The sequence below is a fragment of the Equus quagga genome, chromosome 13 (genome assembly GCF_021613505.1).
Source record: "Equus quagga isolate Etosha38 chromosome 13, UCLA_HA_Equagga_1.0, whole genome shotgun sequence".
NCBI lineage: Eukaryota > Metazoa > Chordata > Mammalia > Perissodactyla > Equidae > Equus > Equus quagga.
Genome location: NC_060279.1, coordinates 23,736,172 through 23,759,608, shown reverse-complemented (window position 1 = coordinate 23,759,608; position 23,437 = coordinate 23,736,172). Strand labels below are relative to the sequence as shown.

Genomic DNA, 23,437 nt, shown 5'->3' with positions numbered 1-23,437 from the left:
TTGGTGGTGTGTAGGTCTCCACACCTTGGCATCCTCCTACTGTGCTCCTGGGTCATTCTCAAGAGGTCACGTCTGTGTGCTGGTGTCCATCAGACTTCACAAAGGTTTGTAAACAAATCTCTGTAGTTGGTTTAAAAAGTAGATCACAGATTTGTAGGTTTTCCCAAGGTTAGTTTGAGAATTATGTAGACTTTTATGTTTAAACAGAGATTTAAAAGATGTAGAGACCATCCAGGATCTATATCAGCATTAATCATACATATTCTACTCTTCTCTACCAATAGAAATTATATTATGCACTAAGGAATAAGAGTGGATTTCCTGATTCCCTAGTCACTCCTTTCCTAAACATAGAATTAAGTTTTAATATCATTAAAATTTTATCTTAAAGTCTAAGATAAAAAGAAAATCTAAGGGAAGAGCTAGTCTTCTTAACTTTCTACATATTGTCAATGTAGTATACTAAAGGTAACGTCTTGACTGTCCTTCACAAACCAGTTTGGGTTTTCATATGCCTACAAAATGCTTACTATGAAGTCTTGATATGTTAGGTTATCTGTGGCTAAACTACATAAGAAGTAGCTTCAAAATGTTTTAGGCACTCTGAAAAGAAGCTCACTTTTAAGTTTTTTTAAAATAGTGATACTTTAAAACAAATATAAACAAAAACCCTGAAATATAGAAAGGCCAGAAACAAACAAATTCCGTGTATATGTAGGGATTTCATATAACAGTAGCCCAAGTTCCACTCACTCTCCCAGCCCTCACTGCATCTGGTCTTTGGGTTATTCTGGGTTTACAGGAAATCGCACTTTTGTAGAGATCTTCCCTTTAATGTATGATGTTTTGAGGCTTTGTTGCCTAATTGTTCCCTCTGTTTTTTATATTCCAGAAACTTCTCATGGTCTGATCTACTCATGGCATCCCTACTAGCTTTCCAATACTGCTGTGGATTTCTTTTTATTTCTATAACCCTGTACAGTCATGTGTTGCTTTACAATGAGGAGACATTCTGAAAAATGCATCATTAGGCGATTTTGTCATGTACAAACATCATAGAATGTACTTAAGACAAACCTAGAGGGTACTACACACTTAGACTATATGGTACTAATCTTATGGGACCACTGTTGGATATGCAGGCTGTCACCGACCAAAACATCATTATAGGTGCATGACTATATAACCGTTTCTGTGGTCAGCTTCATGATAGATCTCTTTTTGAAATCATTGCTTTAATCACCACTAATTACATCCCGATGACATTTTTGTCTGGAATTTCTTGTAACTTCCAGTGAAATATCTGCTTTTAATGTGGAATTTTGTATCTTCATAGGACTTACTAAGATGAATGGTTTTTTAATTATTCAGTTAACTATGTCATCTTTTTTCCACCATCATATATTATCTTTATCTCCATGCACAGAAAAGACTAAGGAAATGGCAGGGCTGTTTACCTATACTAGTTTAATGACCACCTTTTTAAAAGTTTCTTTAAAATTATTTGGCCCTAGCCTAGAGTTAGGAAGGTAAAATATGGTTTAAAAAAAAGGATCTAGCTTTCGAAATTGGAAAAACTTGGATTCAGTTTCTACCTCTGCCACTTACTTATGGTGCCCTTGGGCAAATAACTGTATTCTCATTTTGTAGATGAGGTTATTTGAGTACAAGCCTTTTTATATTGTGAGAATAAGGAAGAATGTAAATTGTCGGACATACAGTAGGCGCTCTGTAAATAATAACTCTTGTTAATAAACTATAGAGTAACTGGGGATTCCAGGCATTTCTTGCTGAGTAGTTAAATATGTGTGTCTTCTTTTGGCCTCCCAGTAAGGAAAGGAAAAAGCTGCCAGTCTCTTGGGGGCCAAGACTTAAGAGAACGTGTGTTCTTTTTTTCTCTCTCTTTAGTGACTGAAATAGAGAAATTATATAAACAAATGTTCTGGGTACCAGTGGCCATTTGCCACCAGCTCTTGAAGCTGGACTTTCTCTGCCATAAAAGGCTTGGGACCAAGATCAGAAATGGTCAGATATTTTTAAAGGGGCAAAGGTTGTTTTTAACTTCTTTCAGCCCAGTGAACTTGTTGTTTTCCCAGATTGCTCCTTTTACCTATCTGAAAAAGAATCTCAAAGGAATGGTTTCATTCTACTTGAGTAGACTAGAATCGTGGATTGAGTCTGATCTTGGAAATGATCCCATTACTTTAGCAATAAGCCAGAACAGGGAAATTCAGAAGAAAGTCATAGAAGTTGCATGTTGGTGACATACGCTGATTGATCATTTAAGAGAAAGAGAGAGTAAAAGCGTATCTTAATTATATAGTTCATAGTTATATAGAAGGTGATAAAGATAATGACTTGCCCAACTTCTTGAGAATAAAATGAAATGAACCTGGCTTTATAGTAGAGCTTTTTAGGCTAGGTAAGAAATAAGTAGTGATGAAAGACATGCCAGTAGAATGTATATAAAGAAGAAACTAGAGAGTCCACTTCTTTGGAAATCTGGAATGGTTCCTGAAAGTATATGGAATGGAAATATATGATCTTTCAAATTGCATTTTCTATTTTGTAATATCAGATGAAATAAAATTCTCTAGTCATGAGTCCTTAAGACACATCTATTCTTTACTTTGTTGTGAATCTTTGACTGAAACTTCTTAACTCCCTTCCTGGTTCTCCTCAGATTGCTACCTGCTCTGATGACAATACACTGAAAATCTGGCGCTTGAATAGAGGCTTAGAGGAGAAATCCGGAGGAGATAAACTCTCCATAGTGGGTTGGGCCTCTCAGAAGAAAAAAGAGGCAAGAGCTGACCTAGGTAAGGATCCCATGCATTTTTGTAAGCCTTTTATGGCTTTGATTGGTTTAGTTCTGCAGTACAGAGTGATAAGCTAGGTTTAATCTTCTTTTGGTATATTTTTAAAAGAAAGCACCATCTTCTTGACATTCATTCTTTTCAATAAATATTTTCTGAGCACTATTATGTTTATCAACTACACAAGGTGCTGGAATACAGTGGTGGATTTATTTTTAAAATATTGAACACCTGTTGTGTGTTAGGCACTGTTCTAAGTTGATGGGTATTCAGCAATGAACAAAAGAATCAAAAATCCCAAAGATGTAAATGAAGCTTACATATTAGTGTGAGAGGCAATAAACAAGCTAAAGAAGTAAAATATGTACTCTGTCAGATAACAGTAAGTGCTTTTAGGGAAAAAAGGAAAGCAAGAATGGGAGAATGGCAAAGTGTGCTGTTGCAATTTTAAATTTGGTGCCCAGGGAGGCCTCAATGAAAAGACAACATTTGAGTAGAGAAAGTGAAATAGTGAGCCATGTGGATATTTTGGAGAATATTCCAGGCGGACAAAACAGGAAGTGCAAAGTGAAGCAGGAGCAGTTCTGGTGTATTTTCTGTTCCTCAAAGAGGCTGATGTGGCTGGAGCAGGCGAAGGAAAGGGAGTAGTACAGTAGTGGAAAATGAGGTGCTTGTATGATTTGGGCTTTTATTGTGACATACAAAAAGCTGTCAGAGGGTTTTGAATAGAGGAATGTCATGATCTGGCTTTTCTTTTTTTTTTAAACATTTTTCTTTTTTTTTAGATTTTTTCCTTTTTCTCCCCAAAGCCCCCGGGTACATAGTTATATACTCTTCATTGTGGGTCCTTCTAGTTGTGGCATGTGGGATGCTGCCTCAGCGTGGTTTGATGAGCAGTGCCATGTCCGCGTCCAGGATTCGAACCAACAAAACACTGGGCCGCCTACAGCGGAGCGCGCAAACTTAACCACTAGGCCACGGGGCCAGCCCCATGATCTGACTTTTCTTAACTTGATCGTTCTTACTCCTGTGTTGAAAAAAACTTGTAAAGAGATTAGAGTAAAAGCAGGAAGCTAATTTTAAAATCCATTGAAATAATCCAGGAAACAATGATGGTGACTTGGTAAGTGGTAACCGAAAGATATAAGAAGTCTTCAAATTCTGGATATATTTACAAGATAGAGCCAACAGAATATGCTGCAGGATCAGATGTGAATGTGAGGGAGAGTTATCAAGGATGACTTGCTAGAGTTTTTGCCTTGAGAAGCTAGAAGAATAGAGTTGCCATTAACCTAGATAGAAATCACTGCAGGAGGAGCAGGTTTGAGAGGGAAGAGCTGAAGTTCTATTTGCATATATTGTTTGATATGATTCTTAGGCATCCAAATGGAGATGTCAGAGAGGCAGGTAGATGTTTAATTCTGCAATTCACGGCTGGAGTTATAAACGTGTGATTCATCATCGTACAGATGAAGGTAACTATAATAGAAAAGAGAATAAGTCTGGTGCCTGAGCCTTGGAATAGCCCATTGTTTAGAGGTTGGAGAGGTGAAAGAGCAAGCACAAGTAGAGGAGTAAAGGAAAAACCAGGAGAGTATTGTGTCCTAGAAGCTGAGTAAATAAAGGAGAGAGGGATGGATTTGGTCAAGTGTTTTTGGCATGCCACACAAGATGAGGGGTAAAAAGTGACCTTTGGGTTTGGCAGTGTGAGGGTTATTTGCTGATTTTAATGAGAGCAGTTTTGGTGGAGTGTCGGTGGTCTGATTAGTGTTGTTTAGGAGGATGGAAAAAGAGAACTTGGAGACTACAAGTATAGAAGGCCTTTTCAAGGAGTTTTGCTAGAAAGGAAAGGAGAGAAATGAAGTGCTAGCTGAAGAAAGAAGCAGTGTTGAAGTTTTTGTTTTGGTATATATATGTGTGTGTATATATGTATATTTTTTTAATGGGAATATAGGATTTTGTATGTGATTGGAAGGATCCTGTAGAGAGGGGGAAAATTGATGCAGGGAAATTGGCTAGAGCTGTATCCTCAAGTATTTGTGAGGGGATGATATCTAATATACAGGTAGACGGGTAGGGCTTTCCCAGGAGCTTGGATAGTTCATCCATGATAATTGGAGAGAAGGCAGAATATGCAGGCACAGAGAAGGTAGGTGGATAGATGGGATGGTTAGAACTGGTGGAAGTTTCCTTCTTTTCTGATCCCTTCTGTTTTCTTAGTGAGATAGGAATCAGGATCATCAACTGAGAATAAAGGTGAGGAAGGAGGTGGTAGAGATTTGAGGAGAGATAAGAAGGTTTGAAGTAGTCACGTAGAGAATAGAACAGTAAATGGACCAGGGACATATGATTGTTGGGTGTAAGATCAACTTGAGGCAAGCAGTCATTAATTGAAAGTGATCAGTCAGTGTGGTTGTATGTCTGCTGCACAGGTACAAGTACACTGTAGGTGGAGAGTAGGAATTAACCAGGGATGTGGTTTAAATCCACAAGTATGTGAGGACGGAGTGAGTGGAGGGCTAAGGGCTAAGGGTAGAGAGGATGACTATAATGAGATTATTATGAGAGGATGATTATAATGACTGACTGTAGGATTTAAATTGGGTAAGGAGGGAAGTGAGGATATAATGGGGCTGAGGGACAGTGTAAAAGTGGTAAGATCAGTGAATTGAGGATCCTCTGAGAATGAAGGCTTGTTGGAATTGGAGTACTAATGGGAGCTGGGAAAATTGATTGAAATTAAGATGATGAAAGATTTGCAGGTATTGGTAATAATAAGGTCTAGGAATAAGTGGCTTAAGTGAGTGAAAGGACAAGGCTATTGTAAAAGGAGATGAGGAAACTGAGAAACCAAGGTATGTATGTGGATTTTATAATAACCATGAATTGATGGGGATAGTGCTGAAGAGAATGACTGAACCGAGAGCAAAAGTCTTCCAAGCACTGAACCAGCCAAAGGGGATCCTGATGTTATCAATAGATATACAGTAATAAGCTTGAAATTCAAGCTTAAAGATTCATTTTACATTAGCCGTCAAGGCCTAAGGTAATGGGAAGTTGAAGGTGAGACAGAATATATGCTCATTTTCCTAATGACTGACTTATTTAGTCTCTCACAAGATGTTATAAGCAGAACTGGACTCCAGAGGGTCTACTTCAGTAAAGTCTTTGATGCCTTTATTTTTGGTTTTAGGTCTTTAAAATTTTATTGGTGTCATAGTTTAACAAGTCAACTAGTTCTACAAGGGTAAATAAGATAAATAGCAGTCCTCAGACATCCTGCCTCACAGTTCCCCTTTCCCAGGAGCAACTACTTTCAAATCTTTTAGCTGATTCTTTGATATGTATGTCTATATCTCTAAATAATATTTGTGCATTTCTATTTCTTTGGGAGTTTTTTTGTAGTTTTCAACATTATCTATTGACTTCTTACTTTGTGAGATGAGGATTTAGCTCTCTTTCCTGTGTCCCCACTACTCCCAAACCTCTTCACACTCCCCATTATGCTATCTTCCCAATACAGGGTCATAATTTTGGTTAGATTGAGTTATTATTGTTATTACTATTATGTTGTCTATTCAGAATAGAGCTGTGTGGTAAACTTGCTGTTACTTTTTTAATTCCTGTGCTGTTTTCCCTGTTGAGGCTTTTATCTTTTTAGAGATTTGTCAAAATATATTCACATACCATAAATTCACTTAAAGTATACAGTTCAGTTGTCTTTAATATATTCAGAATTGGGCAGTCATCAACACAATCTAATTCTAGAATATTTTCAACATCCAAAATGAGAGTTCCAATTTCTCCGTATCCTTACCAATGCTTGTTAATGTTCATCTTTTTGATTACAGCCATCCTAGTAAGTATGAAGTGATATCCCATTGTAGTTTTATTTGTATTTCCCTGATGGCTAATGATGTTGAACATCTTTCTGTATGCTTATTGCCATTTGTATATTTTCTTGGGAAAAATGCCTCATATGCAGATTCTTTGCTCATATTTTAATTATGTTATTTGCCTTTTTATTATTGAGTTGTCAGTGTTCTTTATATATTGTGGATATAAGTCCCTTCTCATATAATGATTTGCAAGTACTTTTTCTTATTCTGTTGATTGTCTTTTCATTTTCTTTCTTTTTTTTTTTTTTTTAAAGATTGGCACCTGAGCTAACAACTGTTGCCAATCTTTTTTTGTGTGTGCTTTTTCTCCCCAAATCCCCCCAGTACATAGTTGTATATTTTAGTTGTGGGTCCTTCTAGTTGTGGTATGTAGGATGCCACCTCAACATGGCCTAATGAGTGGTGCCATGTCTGCGCCCAGGATCCAAACCGGTGAAACCCCAGGCTGCCAAAGCAGAGCATGTGAACTTAACCACTCAGCCATGGGGATGGCCCCATCCTTTCTTGATGGTGTCTTTTAACACAAAAAATTTTCTAATTTTGATGAAGTCCAATTTCTTTGTTTTTTCTCTTGTCATTTGTGCTTTTGATATTGTATCCAAGAAACTGTTGCCTAACCCAAGGTCACAAAGATTTACTCCTATATTTTCTTCTAGGATTTTTTAAGTTTTAGGGCTACTTCCCATTTTGTGTACGATGTGAGGTAAGGATCCAAATTGATTCTTTTGCACATGGATAGCCAGCCTCCTCAGTATCATTTTTTAAAGAGACTATTCTTCATCCCACTGAATTGTTTTGGCACCCTTGCGAAAGATCGATTGACCATAAATGTAAAGGTTTATTTTTGGCCTCTCAGTTCTGTTCCATTGATATATATGTCTATCCTTTACCGATATCACATTGTCTTGATTACTGTAACTTTGTAGTAGGTTTTGAAATTGGAAAGTCTGAGTCCTCAATTTTCTTCTTCTTTTTCAAGATTGTTTTGACTATTCTGAGTCTCTTGTGTTTCTATACAGATTTTAGGACCAGCTTGTCAGTTTCTGCAAAATGGCCAGCTGGGATTTTTTTTTGAGGATGATTAGCCCTGAGCTAACATCTGCCACCAATCCTCCTCTTTTTGCTGAGGAAGACTGGCCCTGGTGTCTATCTTCCTCTGCTTTATATGTAGGACACCTACCACAGCATGGCTTGCCAAGCGATGCCATGTCTGCACCCGGGATCTGAACTGGCGAACCCTGGGCCGCCGAAGCAGAATATGCGCACTTGACTGCTGAGCCACCGGGCCGGCCCCCCAGCTGGGATTTTGATAGGGATTGCAATGAATCTGTAGATCAGTTTTGGGAGTACTGCCATCTTAATAACGTTAAGCCTTCTGATCCATGAGTGTGGGATGTCTGTCTGCTGCCTTATTTGTTTGTGAGTGTGTGTGTGTGTGTGTGTGTGTGTGTGTGTGAGAGAGAGAGAGAGAGAGAGAGAGAGAGAGGAAGATTGGCCCTGAGCTAACATCTGTTGCCAATCTTCCTCTTTTCACTTGAGGAATATGGTCCCTGAGGTAACATCCATGCCAATCTTCCTCTACTTTGTATATGGGATGCTGCCATAGCATGGCTTGATGAGCGGTGTGTAGGTCCACACCCAGGATCCAAACCTGTGAACCCTGGGCTGCTAAAGCAGAGCACATAAACTTAACCACTATGCCACTGGACTGGCCCCCATGCTGCCTTGTTTTTATATGTACTTTTCTCTCCCTAATTTTGGAAAACACAAAAGAGAAAAATCATATGTGGGAAAAGCCGTCACTATTTCTACCACTCACACATAGTTTTAATTAACATTTGAGTCATTTTTTGAGATTTTTTCCCCCCATATCCATAGAGATTCTTATTAACAGAGTCATAGTTATGCTGTTTATACATTGGATTGCTTGGGGATTTTTTTCACTGAACATGGTGTTCCAAGCACTTTCTATGTTATTTGTTTAGCAAAACATTTTAAATAGTCCCCTGAGTAAATGTTCCATAGTTTACCTAGCTGTTTTCTTATAGATGGACATTTTGTTTCCAATATTTTGTGAAAATCTTTTTTTTCTTCCTGAATTTAGGGTCCTCCCCTCCCATTAAAATAGATTCCCAGAGGTAGAATTTCTATGTTAATGGCTGTAACCATTTTAAGATTTTTGATGAAAAGTATGTTGATTTTAGGTAGATATTTTTAGTGTATCATTAATTATTCTTAGTTTTGGAAACTAAGTCACAGATAAAGTTACACGTGTTGACCAAATTTGGACCATAATAATAACAACAGCACCATTTAGCCATTATTGAATACTAGCACAGTTGTTCTAAGGACCTACTTGGATTATCTCATTTAATTCCCCAAACAACCAAAACTGAAGCTCAAGGAAGTTAGAATTGCCTGAGATCACGCAGCCGTGGAGTTGTAGTAGCACCAGAGTTTAAACCCTGGCAATCTGATTCTAGAGCACATACTTGGAACTGCCCTGCAGTACTGCCTCCTGTAGAACCAACAGAGCAAAGCAAAGTTCAAGTTAAGACCAGACCAGGAGTTATACCTAGATTTCTCCATTTTTTTTAGTTGAGGTTTTTCACTGAGTTTGCAGCATTATGAAATTTCAGTTGTACATTATTCTTTGTCAGTCATCTTATAGGTGCACCCTGTCACCCTTTGTGCCCACCCCCTACCCTCCTTCCCCCAGTAACCACTAATCTCTTCTCTTTATCCAGGTGTTTGTTTATCTTCCACATATGAGTAGAATCATACAGAGTTTGTCTTTCTCTATCTGGCTTATTTTGCTTAACATAATTAATACCCTCAAAGTCCATCCATGTTGTTGTGAATGGGATGGTTTTGTCATTTTTTATGGCTGAGTAGTATTCCATTGTGTATATATAAACCATATCTTCTTTATCCAGTCATCAGTCAGTGGGCACTTAGGTTGCTTCCACATCTTGGCTATTGTGAATAATGCTGCAGTGAACATAAGAGGTGCGTGAGTCTCTTTGAATTGCTGATTTCAAGTTCTTTGGATAGATACCCAGTAGTGGGATGGCTGGGTCATGTGGTATTTCTGTTTTTAATTTTTTGGGAAGTCTCCATACTGTTTTCCGTAGTGGCTGCACCAGTTTGCATTCCTACCAGCAGTGTATGAGGATTCCTTTTTCTCCACGACCTCTCCAACGTTTGGTATTTTTTTGTCTTGATTATTATAGCCATTCTAACGGGTGTAAGGTGATATCTTAGCGTAGTTTTGATTTGCATTTCCCTGCTGATCATCACTATGATGAGCATCTTTTCGTGTGCCTATTGGCCATCTGTATATCTTTGGAAAATGTCTGTTCATATCCCCTGCCCATTTTTTGATTGGGTTGTTTGAGTTTTTGTTGTTGAGTTGATTTCTCCATTTTTGAGTGATGCTAGAGTTACTCTGAAGAACACTACAGAAGAACAACCTGATGTTAGTACCAAAGATTGACACACTGGCCATTTTACTCTATAAGCCAGCTTCCAGCAACAGATTGGCCGCTGCTAATCACATTGCAATTTTGAAAATTGTTCCTCTGCTTTCCCAAGCTTCTAATTGCGACCCTAACCCTTCATTGCTGCTCTGGACTGAAGTTTTCTCTTCTGGCCCTTTTAACACACCGACTGGAAGGCTTTAAATCCCAAGACACAGCCCCTTTTCCCTCTGCCCTACTTTTCCAGCCAACACCTGCTCTATTGCTTACTGTTCTTTCACTGTTTCAGCCAGAGATCTCATAGCACTGTCGAGGCCAGTGATTCTCAACCCTGGCTATGCATCAGAACCACTGTGGAGCTTTTTAAAAGTTTGTGTGTCCCCAGAGATTGTTCAGTAGGTCTGGGGTGGGGGCCAAGTACCTGTATTTTTATAAAGCTCAAAGTAAGTCTGGTATGCAGCCAGGATTGAGAACCTCTGGTCTCTATGTCATGAGTGACAAAGATGATTATCCTTATCTCAAAGAGAAGGAAACCTTACCTGTTCTATCTGAAGTGCTTGCTGCATTCTCACAAGTCAGCAGAATACTTACAGAGTCTGTTTTTTGACGCCTAGAACCTCACCATCATCCCTCTCAGCAGTAACGAAATTTAACAATCATTGTTTAATAATTCTTTGCTAGGTACTAGCAAAGGTGCTTTAGGTAGGCCTAAAGATGAGTAAATCATCGCCTGCCTTCTAGATGCTCACAGTCTAGTCCAGGAGGCAGATACAAAAACTATAGTACCTTGTAAACATTTCTCCTAAGTATATAAACAAAAAGCTCTGAGAGCCTACTTTCTGTGGGAGTGGAGAGAGAGCTCTATGGGATGGGAGGAAAGAAGTTTGTGAAATCTTCACAGTGGAGTTAACATTGTTTTCAGAGCCTGGAAATGCTAGGAGAATTTTTGCCTGGCAAAGAAAGGGCAGACTTGGCAAGAAAACCACATGAACAAAGACAGAGCTGTGACAATGCTCAGCTTGTTCAGGAAGCAGTGAGTAGTCTCCTGCAACAGGATCCTAAATATAGTATGTGATAAGACTGAAAAGGTGGGATGAGGCCAGTGGCAAACCCTTATATAGAAAGAAGCTACAAGTTGACTGATTATTAGTAAATTCTCTATAATTCCTCAAAGGAACTGACTTTCGGGCAGTGACCCAGTCCATGCTACTGTGTCATCAGGTCTCATGTAGTACTTAGGGTCAGTAGGGGTTGATGCACCTAAGTAGATGAAGTTCTAAATGGCATGTCATATTTAAATGTGTAGGCCAACATAGTGACATACTATTCAGCTGTTAAAAAGAATGCAGTGCATCTACGTGTACTTATATGAAGAGATGCAAAGAGAGAAAGATACATTGTTAAGAGAAAAGAGCAAATTGCAGAGCTTTCGTGTGTAATAATCTGTTGTGTTTTTTAACATATGGTATACTATGTGTATGCTAATAGGCATGTAGAAAATTGTGGAATGCACAGGAACATAAGAGTGAAATGAAAAGATTGAAAAGATGACTTTTTACTTTCCATCTTCACCTCTGTAACTGAGTTTTTTTTACATGCACTTTTATTACTTTTATAATCTAATTATTGTTTTAAAAAGAAAAAAAGATTTATGTTTGACCCAGAGTTTTATTAACCTTCAAGTTAACAAAATCTTCTCTTTGACTCCACAGTCCACTTCTTCCTCCATTATAACATCATAAAGGGAGAGGAAATGTCCCAACTTTTCACCACATAACATTTCCCACTGAGCTTTAGTAAGCATTTCAAATGTCTGCCACTCAAGTCTCAGAAACTTCTATATGTGCTCTGTCCCTGGCCCAGCTTTTCCTTCTCCCCTAATCCTGCCTTAAATCTGCATGTTGTAAGACCAATACTATTTTAGGACTTTCTGCTCTAAACGTACACTTCAGCCCACGTTAATGGAACTAATGACTGTAGGGGCTGTGCAGTGACTGTTGACCTGCACTGAGGAGTGAAGCAGATGAAAGTTTCTTTCCTCCTGAAATAATAACTGTGATCAGGCTGTAGAACATGAGTGTGAAAACTATCACCAGATGCTCCATGGACAGGTCCATGTCACTAACTCTTCTTCCATAGCACATGACAAAATGGGGTTTTCCAGTAATGATCTTTATTGAAGGAGCGGTATCACTTTGCTGTTTCTAAAGATACGGTTGATGAGAAAAGTTTGGGGAAAGGTCAGTTTGACTTGAGTAGAGCAAAGCACAGGGTAAAACGTGCAGGGTAACTAAATGACTGAAATTAGTACTTGTAAATCTTTATTCTGGTTAAAAGAGAGATTGTATTTTTATGTCAGCCCATCGTAAATTCACTTGTGGATAAGTGCGGTTCAATAATTAAACTGAATTAAATGTCAGTTATAATTCAAAGACTTTGTGACTGAGAAATAAATAGATGCCCTTTCCTTGTTAATTGAAGACAGGAACACTATATCAGAAATACAGACAGCTCAGAAGGAAAGTGAGAAAATACAGTGTTTGTGGTGGGGCCTGAGGGAGAAGAAGCATTAGAATTTGCCAGAACTACTTGCCATTGTCTGTAAACAAGGGACAGGACACATAGAGAAGAGTTCTATCCACTGTTTGATTTGCTTTACAGAGAGCAAGAACTGTGTTTCTGAAACGTTCTTTGGCATTCTTTGACTTGTGGAAAATAGTAGCCATTTATAAGTTAAGGTGGAAAGCCACATGAGGCCTGATAACTTTAACAAGTAATTGATGGAATTAATTCTTGTGGAGATTAAGAACTATCTCCATTTAACAGATATGGAAACTGAGGCAGAGGAGATGAAGGGTTGTGCTCAAGTCACATAGTGATCGTGTCAGATTTTAGAACCTGTGCACTCCTGTTTGAGAGCCACTGTGCAGGGCCTCTTTGCTCTAGCATTGCTCAAAAATATATATGGGAGTACTAATGTCAACTTAAGAAAACAGAATGTCCTTAACAACCTAAATATCTTACTGTTACCTTAGAATACTTTGTAGCTATTAAAAACGATACTATGAGTCTGTGTTAATATGGGAAATGTTCATGATGATGTTAATAAGTAGGTTACTAAATAGTATATACATTATAGTCTCATTTTTGTATAGAAAAAATTTGAGGTGTATAATATATATCACATGTACAAGTATAGAAAAAAAACGCTTAAAGTGGTTCACCTGGATGGTTTTAAGTTTTTCTTTTAATTCTGTATCTTCTAGATTTTTACAAGTATATGTTTTACAATTGGGTGATGGAGGCTGGCAGTTAGGAAAGGGGAAGGAATATTCTAAAAGGGTGTGGTAAGAATCAAATAATTTATGTAATCTACTCACTTGGAAATCAACCCCTGAATGATTAAGTTAGCTGTAATTTTCAGTGACGACAATTCCGAAGTTTTCTATGGCTTCACTTCTGACTTTCATGACGCTCTTTTCTTTTTCAGTAACAGTGACAAGTAGCCAGAGTACTCCTGCCAAAGCCCCCAGAGTAAAGAGCAGTCCGTCCATTTCCTCCCCATCATCAGCAGCTTGTGCTCCAAGCTGTGCTGGAGATCTCCCTCTTCCTTCAAATACTCCCACGTTCTCCATTAAAACCCCTCCTGCCAAGGCCCGGTCTCCCATCAGCAGAAGAGGCTCCGTCTCCTCGGTCTCTCCCAAGCCGCCTTCATCTTTCAAGATGTCCATTAGAAATTGGATGACCCGAACACCTTCTTCATCACCACCCATCACTCCACCTGCTTCTGAGACCAAGCTTATGTCGCCAAGAAAAGCCCTCATTCCAGTGAGCCTGAAATCATCCCAAGCAGTGGCTTGCTCTGAGTCTAGAAATAGAGTAAAGAGGAGGCTAGACTCAAGTTGTCTGGAGAATGTGAAACAAAAGTGTGTGAAGAGTTGTAACTGTGTGACTGAGCTTGATGACCCAGTTGAAAAGCTTCATTTGGATCTGTGCTGCCTTGCTGGTAACCAAGAAGACCTTGGTAAGGACTCTCTCGGTCCAACCAAACCCAGCAAGATTGAAGGAGCTAGTATGAGTATCTCAGAGCCTCCTTCTCCTGCCAGTCCTTATGCTTCAGAAGGCTGTGGAACGTTACCTCTTCCTTTGGGATCTTGTGGTGAAGGATCTGAAGTGGTAGGCAAAGAGAATAGCTCCCCAGAGAATAAAAACTGGTTATTGGCCATGGCAGCCAAACGGAAGGCTGAGAATTCATCTCCACGAAGTCCATCATCCCAGACCCCCAATTCTAGAAGACAGAGCGGAAAGACTTCTCCAGGCCCGGTAAGTCAGCAATGGTGGGAAGATGCATTTCTTAACTTGAAGGGGCCCAGTGAGAAGATATAGCCCCTAACTTCAAGGGGGCAGGCACAGATCTCTTCCCAGAAGTCAGAATGCTTCTTTTTTAAAACAGGAAATCTATTTAATCCTAGGGTTGCCAGATTTAGCACATAAAAATACAGGACACATATTGCATGGGACATTTTTATACTAAAAAGTTATTTGTTGTTTGTTTGAAATTCAAATGTAGCTAGGCATGTGCTATATTTTATCTGGCAACTCTATTTACTCTCATTAAAATCTCTTCTGTCGAGGTTTGTACCTCTCAGCCCTGTTGCCTGATTCATCAAAGCCTTCTTCATCTTCCAAGATATCAATTCAAAAATATCTTGCCTCTCCTTTGACATTGTTCCCTCCCTGTCTTATATAGATTTCCCCCACATCCTAGCCCCTGGCAACCTCTTTTTATAAACTCTCTCCCCTTCTTATAGATAAAGCTGCCGCTCATGGGCAAGTTGCCAAGATCCATATATAGATTTCCAGTTTGTAATTACAGTTCATGATTATTTAAAATAAAGTGAAACGGATTTACAAAGCAGTTTAAGTGCAGAATCCTTCTAGATTATGATTTTTCCCCAATCTTTTGTAGTTATCTTGCTCATACTAATATTTTTGGCTACTCCCCTGTATCTACACTTTTTTAAACATTCAGCTTGCTTTTACTTATCTTTTTAGGACTCCTATTTCATTGGTTGACTAATATTTAAGTTAGATAATTTCAAAAACAGATATTGCTGGCACAAATAGGTTTGTGAACTGTGAATCAAAAGCAAGTGACTCATAATCATGGAGGCTGAAGTAGCTGTGAGCATTGGGTGAGCTGTGGGTACCAGTTAAAGAGAACAGAGAGCTTCTGTTAATCAGTTTACAAGTTAAGAGGGGAGATGCGTTAAGGAACTTTCCACTGTGGTTCATAGTAGCTCTCGCTCTGTGTTAAGGAGAAGATGGTAGAATGATTGAAATCCAATCCAAGAATCATGAGCAGCAATGTCTGCCCTTTTAAAGGACAGAAGCTAAATAACCTTAGGCCAGTTCTAGTTTAAAAGGTATTCGTATCCCCCACCTACTATCATAAAGCCTATCCCATAATTTTAGGAAAAATAAACTAGAGGGGCCAGCCCCGTGGCCTAGTGGTTAAGTTTGGCGCACTCTGCTTTGGCAGCCCAGGTTTGGTTTCTGGGTGCAGATCTACACCACTCGTCAGGAGCCATGCTGTGGCAGTGACCCACATACAAAATAGAGGAAGACTGGCACAGATGTTAACTCAGGGCAAATCTTCCTCAGCAAAAAGAAAGAAACTAGAAACATTTCAAAGATTACTTCAAACACAAACTCCAGCCAAGACCTTGCTACAGAACATGAAAAGAAGCTATTAGGAGTCTTTTCTTTTCTTCTCTCAAAATTATCACTGTGTCTACTCTTTGTTTATAACTGAAATTCCTATTTTTTCAGGGGAGCTAGTCTCAGCTATGCGTTAGCAAAAATGCAATTTCAGTGAAAAGTTGTTTTCACTAATGTGTGAATCTTAAAAGCTTTATAAAATAATGTGCTAGTCTAAGACATTTCTGTAATTATAATTTTAATCTTTGAAGCTAAAATTTCTTTAAAAGAATTTTTTTCTTTATGTACATGATGATAATGTAGACTTCTTCAGAAGAGGGTAACAGCTGCCATTTAAATACCTATCATTTGTAAATTTAGGAGGGTGATTTCAAAGAGGATGGTAATTGTAACCTCTTTGGTTCCTATTAGGAGGTTAAACTGGTAAATATTTTCTGCTCACATGAAAAGTCTATGCCTTCCTTCCTTGCATACTGTCTATTAAGTTTTTATTATATTCAGTACAAATCAGCCAAAAGAGACATTGCTTTCAAAATATTTGGGACTAATGGCTGACTGACTAAATAATCAAATTTCTAGACATCTTAACCTGGAATACTCTTTAGTGATAACTTGCTGAGGTAATAGCTGAACTTTATCTTAGAAAATCTCTGAAACCTAAATTTTCTTCTTCTAGGTCACCATTACGCCCAGCTCCATGAGGAAAATCTGTACATACTTCCATAGAAAATCTCAAGATGACTACTGTAGTCCTGAACAGTCAACAGAATTATAGATACTAATCTGAGTGAGTTAACTGAACTTTGGCCCATTTAAAACAAGATAAAAAATGCAGCAGAGTGACTTGGTAACTCTGGTCTTTAAGAAACCTACCGTTTTTTTCATTTTTAGAGAAAATTCTTTCTACTCTGAGATTTACCTAGTCTGGTACTACTACCATAGTGTATGCACACTTTCCTTGGGATGAATGCTGTGTTTAAATTTCATAAAGTAAGTTTGCCACTCTGTAACATTTTGAATGAGTAGTCTTCACTTTTTAACTTATGCATCTTTGCTACAATAATGACATCCCAGCTCATAGAGGCAGAAAACAAGATTCAGATCTTATTACTCTGAGACTCTGTGCACAGTGGAAAGGATCTGCCTAGCCACCGCAGGAGGCCTGTCTGTGAAGGCCAACTGCTGACAAAGTCTTCTGCTGAAGACCCCTGGATCTATGCTGCCTCAAATATAATTTCATTTAAAATATATAATCTTTTCACTACACTTTTGTGAGTTTTTCTTAAGTATGTGTAAAAATGTGATGTTCAGATAAGTACATTTATGTTGATTCAGTGTTAAAATACAATCTCTTAAGCTAAAATCATCTTTATTTTAAAAGCAGTGATTAATGTCGACTCTTTGGAGAAACTAGGAGAACAACACTAGAAACCTTTGTCTTTTTTCCACCAAATATACCTCCCATATGAGATTTAAGGTCCCCGTATTTTTACCAAGCAATCTTACCATGTTACCAATCCAACATCACATTCTATAAGAAGTTATAGTTTTTGCCATTTATTAGAGGAAGAAGATTATAAAATCAATAGTCATACACTGAAGCTGGGGTTTGAATTCAGTTCTCAGTTTTCTGGGGGCTGCAACTTTTTAAAAAAAATAAGTCATATTTTAAGAAAAAGTAATGATTTTACTGGTATTTTTATAAAAGAAGATAGCCTCAAACTGAAAATCTAGAACCTAAGAAATAAATCTTGGCTTTAACTTGATTTTTTGGATTCTCTTCATATACATGAAAAGCTATGACCTTCTGGTATAGCCCTGAGCCAAAAAGTCATGGAATTTTCTCTTATTTAATATAGAGAGTGTATAGACTGACTCTAAGTTAATAATATGTAAAATGTCTTGAACATCTCTTCCCTTAATCAACAGTTATGTATCAATCATCTTGAAATGAACCATTGTTTTATGTTTTTCCCCTTTGTAATCTATAGAAACAAGTTCCATTTGCTTTCTATGTACCGTGTCCTTGAAAGAGAGTCCCCTTCCAATCATGAAACTTGATTCATTTTATCCATATCCCTGAGGACTATGTAGACTTTATTCATATTTTCATCATGATTTTAAAATCTATTCTTAATGATAACTCTTTAATTCCTTTGATTCTTATAATGTAAGTTTGTAACAACCAGAACTGTGTAGGTCAATTAAACATGGATTCTCTATGGTTTTATCCAAGGAGAAAAATAAAGGGAAGCTGTAGAGTTGCTGTTTTTGAAACAAAGCACACCATAGCATTAACTGAATATTTAGGAGCTCTTCTTATTTTTCGTGTTTGATTTTTGTGTATTAGACTGTGGGGAGGTATTATTTATGACCAATACCTGCCAATAATGCTATCTATTGTTCTTGCTTTGAAAGCCAGTGGGAAAAAGAATTCATGAAAAAGAAAAGGATAACTAAAGTAGATGGTTTTGTTCTTTGTATCCCTGCACATCTCCTGACAGCTTTCCTGAAGGAAATTGGGGTAAATGTGGCTGTCAGAAACTGTGCTGAGAGTCTACTGGGTGTAATAGGTCCCACTTGGAAAATAGAACTTCAGATGGGTGCCAAAGGTCAAATGTAATGAGATAATAATTATCCCTGCTGTGTCGGTGTCAGACTTTGAGCTGATCCTGACTAATAAAGCCTTTTACTTTATCTGATGTCCTTTTCTGAGCTTTTTGCATTAACCTAGAAGCAGTCTACACAAAAGAACTATAGTAGTACTCAAGAATCCTTTCTACTTGTTCGTTGAATAAAATTTGTTTATTCTCAAGGATATGATCTAGTTCACGCTGAAAGAGGTTTTAATAAAATACATCTTGCTTGGTCAGACCTTGAGCTTTTAAGACGGTTTGGATTACTTGATGAAGGAGGGTGGAGTGTAGTTCTTTTTCTAAACAAGTATTTCCAGCCCAAGCTTTTCTATTTGAATACACTCCAAGCGCTATTGCTACAATGCTATACTAGAGTTTCCTTTTGGCTGTTTCAACACAGGCTCTTAATTTACTTTTGTGAGGATTGACTAATTGGTCCTTTAAAATGTCTCTTTTAATCTGAGCTGCACATTTAACTGAAGATAAATCAAGACCATGTGTAGCTACCCTTGTTGGACTGGCAGAGGGCATGTTTAGCCCACCACTCCCATTCTCCAGCCCTAATCACTTAAAACTTCACTAAGACTTTTGGAACACACCATATAGAGGGCACTTTTTAAAACCTCAGCTGTGCGATACGGATACCTGGACATAACGTATGTGTGTATGTTGCTTTAACCCCCAGCTTGAAATTAGCCTATGGCCATGATCTTGTATAGGTCACATATCACATGAGCATATGCTTTTTAAGAGCTATCACTGCAGACAGACACTGCTCTTAGGTCTGTTTTTCTGCTTTTCCTAGTCCCAAGAGGGTCTGGACTTCCTTTCACACTGCTCTTAAAGCAAAGGCCAAGTAGTCTCACAGAGAAAATCTGTTCCACAACTAAGTAATGTGGGCAGCATTTTAGAGATGTGCGTCAGAAGAGAGACTGGGTGAGAATGTCGTACCGGAGAAACTCCTTTGGCATTTAGGCACGGGTGGTTTCTGCTTCATAATTCTCTCAAGGGCTGAGTGTAGGCCCAGGTGAGCTCTTGCTCACCAGATGTCATTGCTTCTCACACACGGTTTCATAGACTATTTGCTCTAGGTTGAGATCATGCCACATCACAGAGCAACCAGTTACTCATTAAGTTCTCAGGAATTATGGAAAAACCTACATTATGCATTAGCTCTTTAGATACTGGTTGGAAATTATAAGCAGGCCACACACAGCATTTTGTTGGACATGAGGTGAATCTGTTGCTTCATTAGATCTGATGCCAGGAATTCAAGCCCAACTTGTTATACGGGACTATTTTGTTATCTAAAGTGGTAGAAAACCCTGTTTTATTTCTGAGCTACATTTGAGTGCAAGCTAAAAAGTGCAGGGTTGTTATGGAATGATGTAAAGTAAAATCAGCCTTAAAAAAAATCACCTGAGCATATTAAGCAGCTTGTTCAGATGAGTATACCTACAGCTAATACGTACAACACAAATGAGAGGTATTATCGGTTATTAAAGAATAGGCTTGTTCCATCCCAAAAGCTCTTCCCTCCCACTTCCATGCTAAGCGGGGAGAGGGGGTTTCAAGGATATCTAATCAGATTCTTTATTTTGAATTTCAAAGGTTTACTATTCCATTTATACTCCATTTCTCTTTAATTTCCTTAACTTGCCACATGCCCCTTCCTGTTTTGACATTCTAAATAATTTGTATTCAGGCTATTTTGTGGAATATGAATAGCTCATTTCAAAATGCCTTTGATTGGAAGGTATTCAATTCAGCCAACATTTATTTACTCAGCAGGGTGTCAAGCCCTGTGTGAGGCACCTGGTCTGCTAAGAGATCTTCCCTTCATTTTCGGTTGTCAAAGGAGTCACTTTATCTAATGGCACTTTGGTAGTCTAAAATCAGTATTTGAGAAACAGGCAAGGTCCAAATTTTGAGTCCTTTGAATGAAATTGTTTGTGAGCAGCTACTATCTAGCAGGTGCTGTCTTGATTCAGACGTTTCCCTCCAGGAACTTTGTTCAACGGCTTGTTAGAGCACCTTTAAATTTTCAAAATAAGATGCTTTCCTCATGCATATCTTTGTTATAGTCTTTACAACATTATAAATAATACTTAAACACATGATCTTTAGAGCCAAACTGCCTGGCTTTGAATCTAAGCCTTGCCTATGTGACTTTGGGCAAGTTCTTTAACCTCTCTGTGATTCAGTTTTCTCATCTGTAAAATGGGATTGTGTGGTTATTACATGAACAGCACTTAGGACAGTGCCTGGCGCATAATAGCTAACATTTATTGAACAATTACTGCTAGCTGTTATTCTCATAAGGTAGGGAGGACAGGAGTTATTATCCATGTTTGATAAATGGACATAAGGATTTAAAGGACTTTTCAGTTCTTCAAACTCATTCCTGTTCCCATTCCACTAGAGCTGTGGCCCTCAAAGGTATGGGGACTAAATCAGAATCACCTGGGAAGCTTTTTTTTTTTTTTTTCCAGCAAAGGAGGCCTGTGCCTCCCAGTCCTGGCAGCACTTTTCAAAAGGAGCAAATAGGCCTCTGGAAAAAATCTCCAGTTCCCCAGTGTTTGAGATTGATGACTCTTGTGGCCTCAGGCACTGTTTAAAGAAGCTCTAGTTTGCAGTCTAAACTGAATTCTTAAGCAAACTAAATCCTTTGCTCACACAGAGCCCACCCTCCCATTTCCTCTCTGCTGCCCCCAGCTCTGCTGCATTGTTTAAGAAGTGTTCACATTTAGGGAGGAAGCTGCAGCTCCCTGGCCTTTAGCACCAAGTCTTGATCGCTTGTTAGGCTATTGTGTTCCCTGGCCAGTGAGTAGGCCAATAGAATAAGAGTTGAAGCTCAAAGCAGGCCATGTTGCTCTCTTAGTAGCTCTGATTTTGTAGGATGCAAGATTCAAATATTTGAGAAGTATTGTGCAGACTCTAGATTCTTTGCTCTCACTTAATGAGATTCTTCCCTGGCCTTCTTTTTGATGCCAATAATACTTGTTGCCATTGTCATTGTCAGTGCCAAAATACCAACTATCAAGATTTCTTTGAGAATTTAGTGGACAAATTCAACACTGGGGTTTCAGTTGGCATCTGAGCACCAAATTATGCTGTCACTGCTGATGTTCAAGACCGTGGTTTCCAACTTACGGGAACTTGCAGAATGTGGCATTCTCTTACTCGGAGCTGGCATCTGCACCTCTGCAAACAGATAGTCTCACCATCATGGATCCCCTTCATGAGTTTGTGCCAGAACATTTTCATTCAAATGAAAATGGCAAGGGCTGATTTTTACTTTCCTGTTAACAGCCTTACTTTTAAAGTCAGAGTCTAAAAGTACTTATACAAATGAGCCCTTCCTCTAGCAATATATTACCAGGTAATATATGTTACTGAAACAAGAAACAATAAATAAACCATCTGGCCTTGCTATGTTGACATGAAGTTAGCAAATATTGTCATGCCATGTTATTTGATGATAATTCAGCACCACTCTTTTCCCTTTTTTAATTTTTCTTCCACCTTTTCCCCATCACCTACAATATACTCAAACACAATTTCCCAAGAATTATTTGAAAAGACGCATAATAGGAGGATTTATTAAGTGTATCTGTGAAAAAACAATAGTGGCACAGGAACTGAGAAAATTAAAATCCAGTAGGCATTGTTGCCTCTCTAATGGGTTAACATTCGGCCCAACAGTTAACATCAAGTTGGACATGCTGCTTCCTCAAAAGCCTTATTGGATTTAGATAACTTTATGTGAGAGTGATAAGGCCGGTCCTGTGGCATAGCGGTTAAGTTCGTGCGCTCCAGTTTGGCAGCCTGAGGTTTGCCAGTTCAGATCCCGGGTGCGGACGTACGCACTGCTTGTCAAATCATGCTGTGGCAGGCGTCCCCCATATAAAGTAGAGGAATATGGGCATGGATGTTAGCTCAGGGCCAATCTTCCTCAAAAAAAAGACAAAGACAGAGTCCGAAAATCAGTGTTTTCACAAGAGGTTGTCTAGCAGACAAGTCAAGATGAAGAACTTGAGGGCAGGGGTAGGAAGAAGATGGTTATGATAAACATTTCTCAGCTCCCTAATTAGGTAATGAGGTATTGGCCTTGAAGTGTTGCACCTGTAATTAAGTATTTGGCTTTGAAAAACTTTCCTAAAACCAAGAAATGTAAGCAACAAAGTCTCGAATTATACGTGGAGTGCCTGCAGGATAAGGAAAATTAGAATGTGGTTTTTTGATGATTGGGAATGGTTTCTGTTCCAGCCAACTCTCCTGTACCATAAATTGCACAAAGAAAGGAGCCTGTAAAGAGCAGCTTGTGAATTTGAGTTATCCTGTGGTGTCCTCTTGCCTTCCTGTTTACTTTGACAGCATTTCTAATCTCATTCACTTTTTCATTTTTCATGTCATTTTGGCCAGTTGAATAATGCATGAAGCCAGGGTTATGGGTTTGATTCCCAAATGGGCCAGTTCACTTCACTCTGTGTTCTGTGGCCACAGGCAGCATCTCACATTCCTACCCTAGCCAGCCACCCCCAAGGAAGGTGGACAGAATGTTTAGGCTCAGTATAAACACTGGATACAAACTCATAGTATGTATCCTCATTATGCAACCTGAAGGCATTCTGAATGCCTGTCTTTCCTCTTCTCCAAGCCTAAAGACCAAGTTTATAAACCTCGAACTTTGATCAAACATAGATTGTTTTATATAATACACCCAGTAACCTTATGAGTGGGTATAATTGTTATCCACATTTTGACAGATAAGGAAACTAAAGCACAAAAGAAGGAACTTGCCCAAGGACACATAGCCAGCAAGTGGCAGCTTGTGGATTTGGTTTGACTCAAAACCCCGCAGTTCTAATTCCCATACTATAATG

The 23,437-nt window shown here is 38.6% G+C and overlaps 1 protein-coding gene across 1 annotated transcript in view; it reads left to right on the top strand.

The window, feature by feature from the left end:
• Positions 1-18,612, top strand: part of DTL (denticleless E3 ubiquitin protein ligase homolog) — a 59,768-nt gene extending 41,156 nt beyond the window's left edge. Inside the window, exons 12-15 of the mRNA XM_046682616.1 lie at positions 15-104; positions 2,684-2,819; positions 13,685-14,517; positions 16,592-18,612. Of these exons, the coding sequence (XP_046538572.1) occupies positions 15-104; positions 2,684-2,819; positions 13,685-14,517; positions 16,592-16,690 (1,158 nt within the window). The 3' untranslated portion in view covers positions 16,691-18,612. The remainder of the gene's footprint in view (positions 1-14; positions 105-2,683; positions 2,820-13,684; positions 14,518-16,591) is intronic.
• Positions 18,613-23,437: the final 4,825 nt, after the last annotated feature.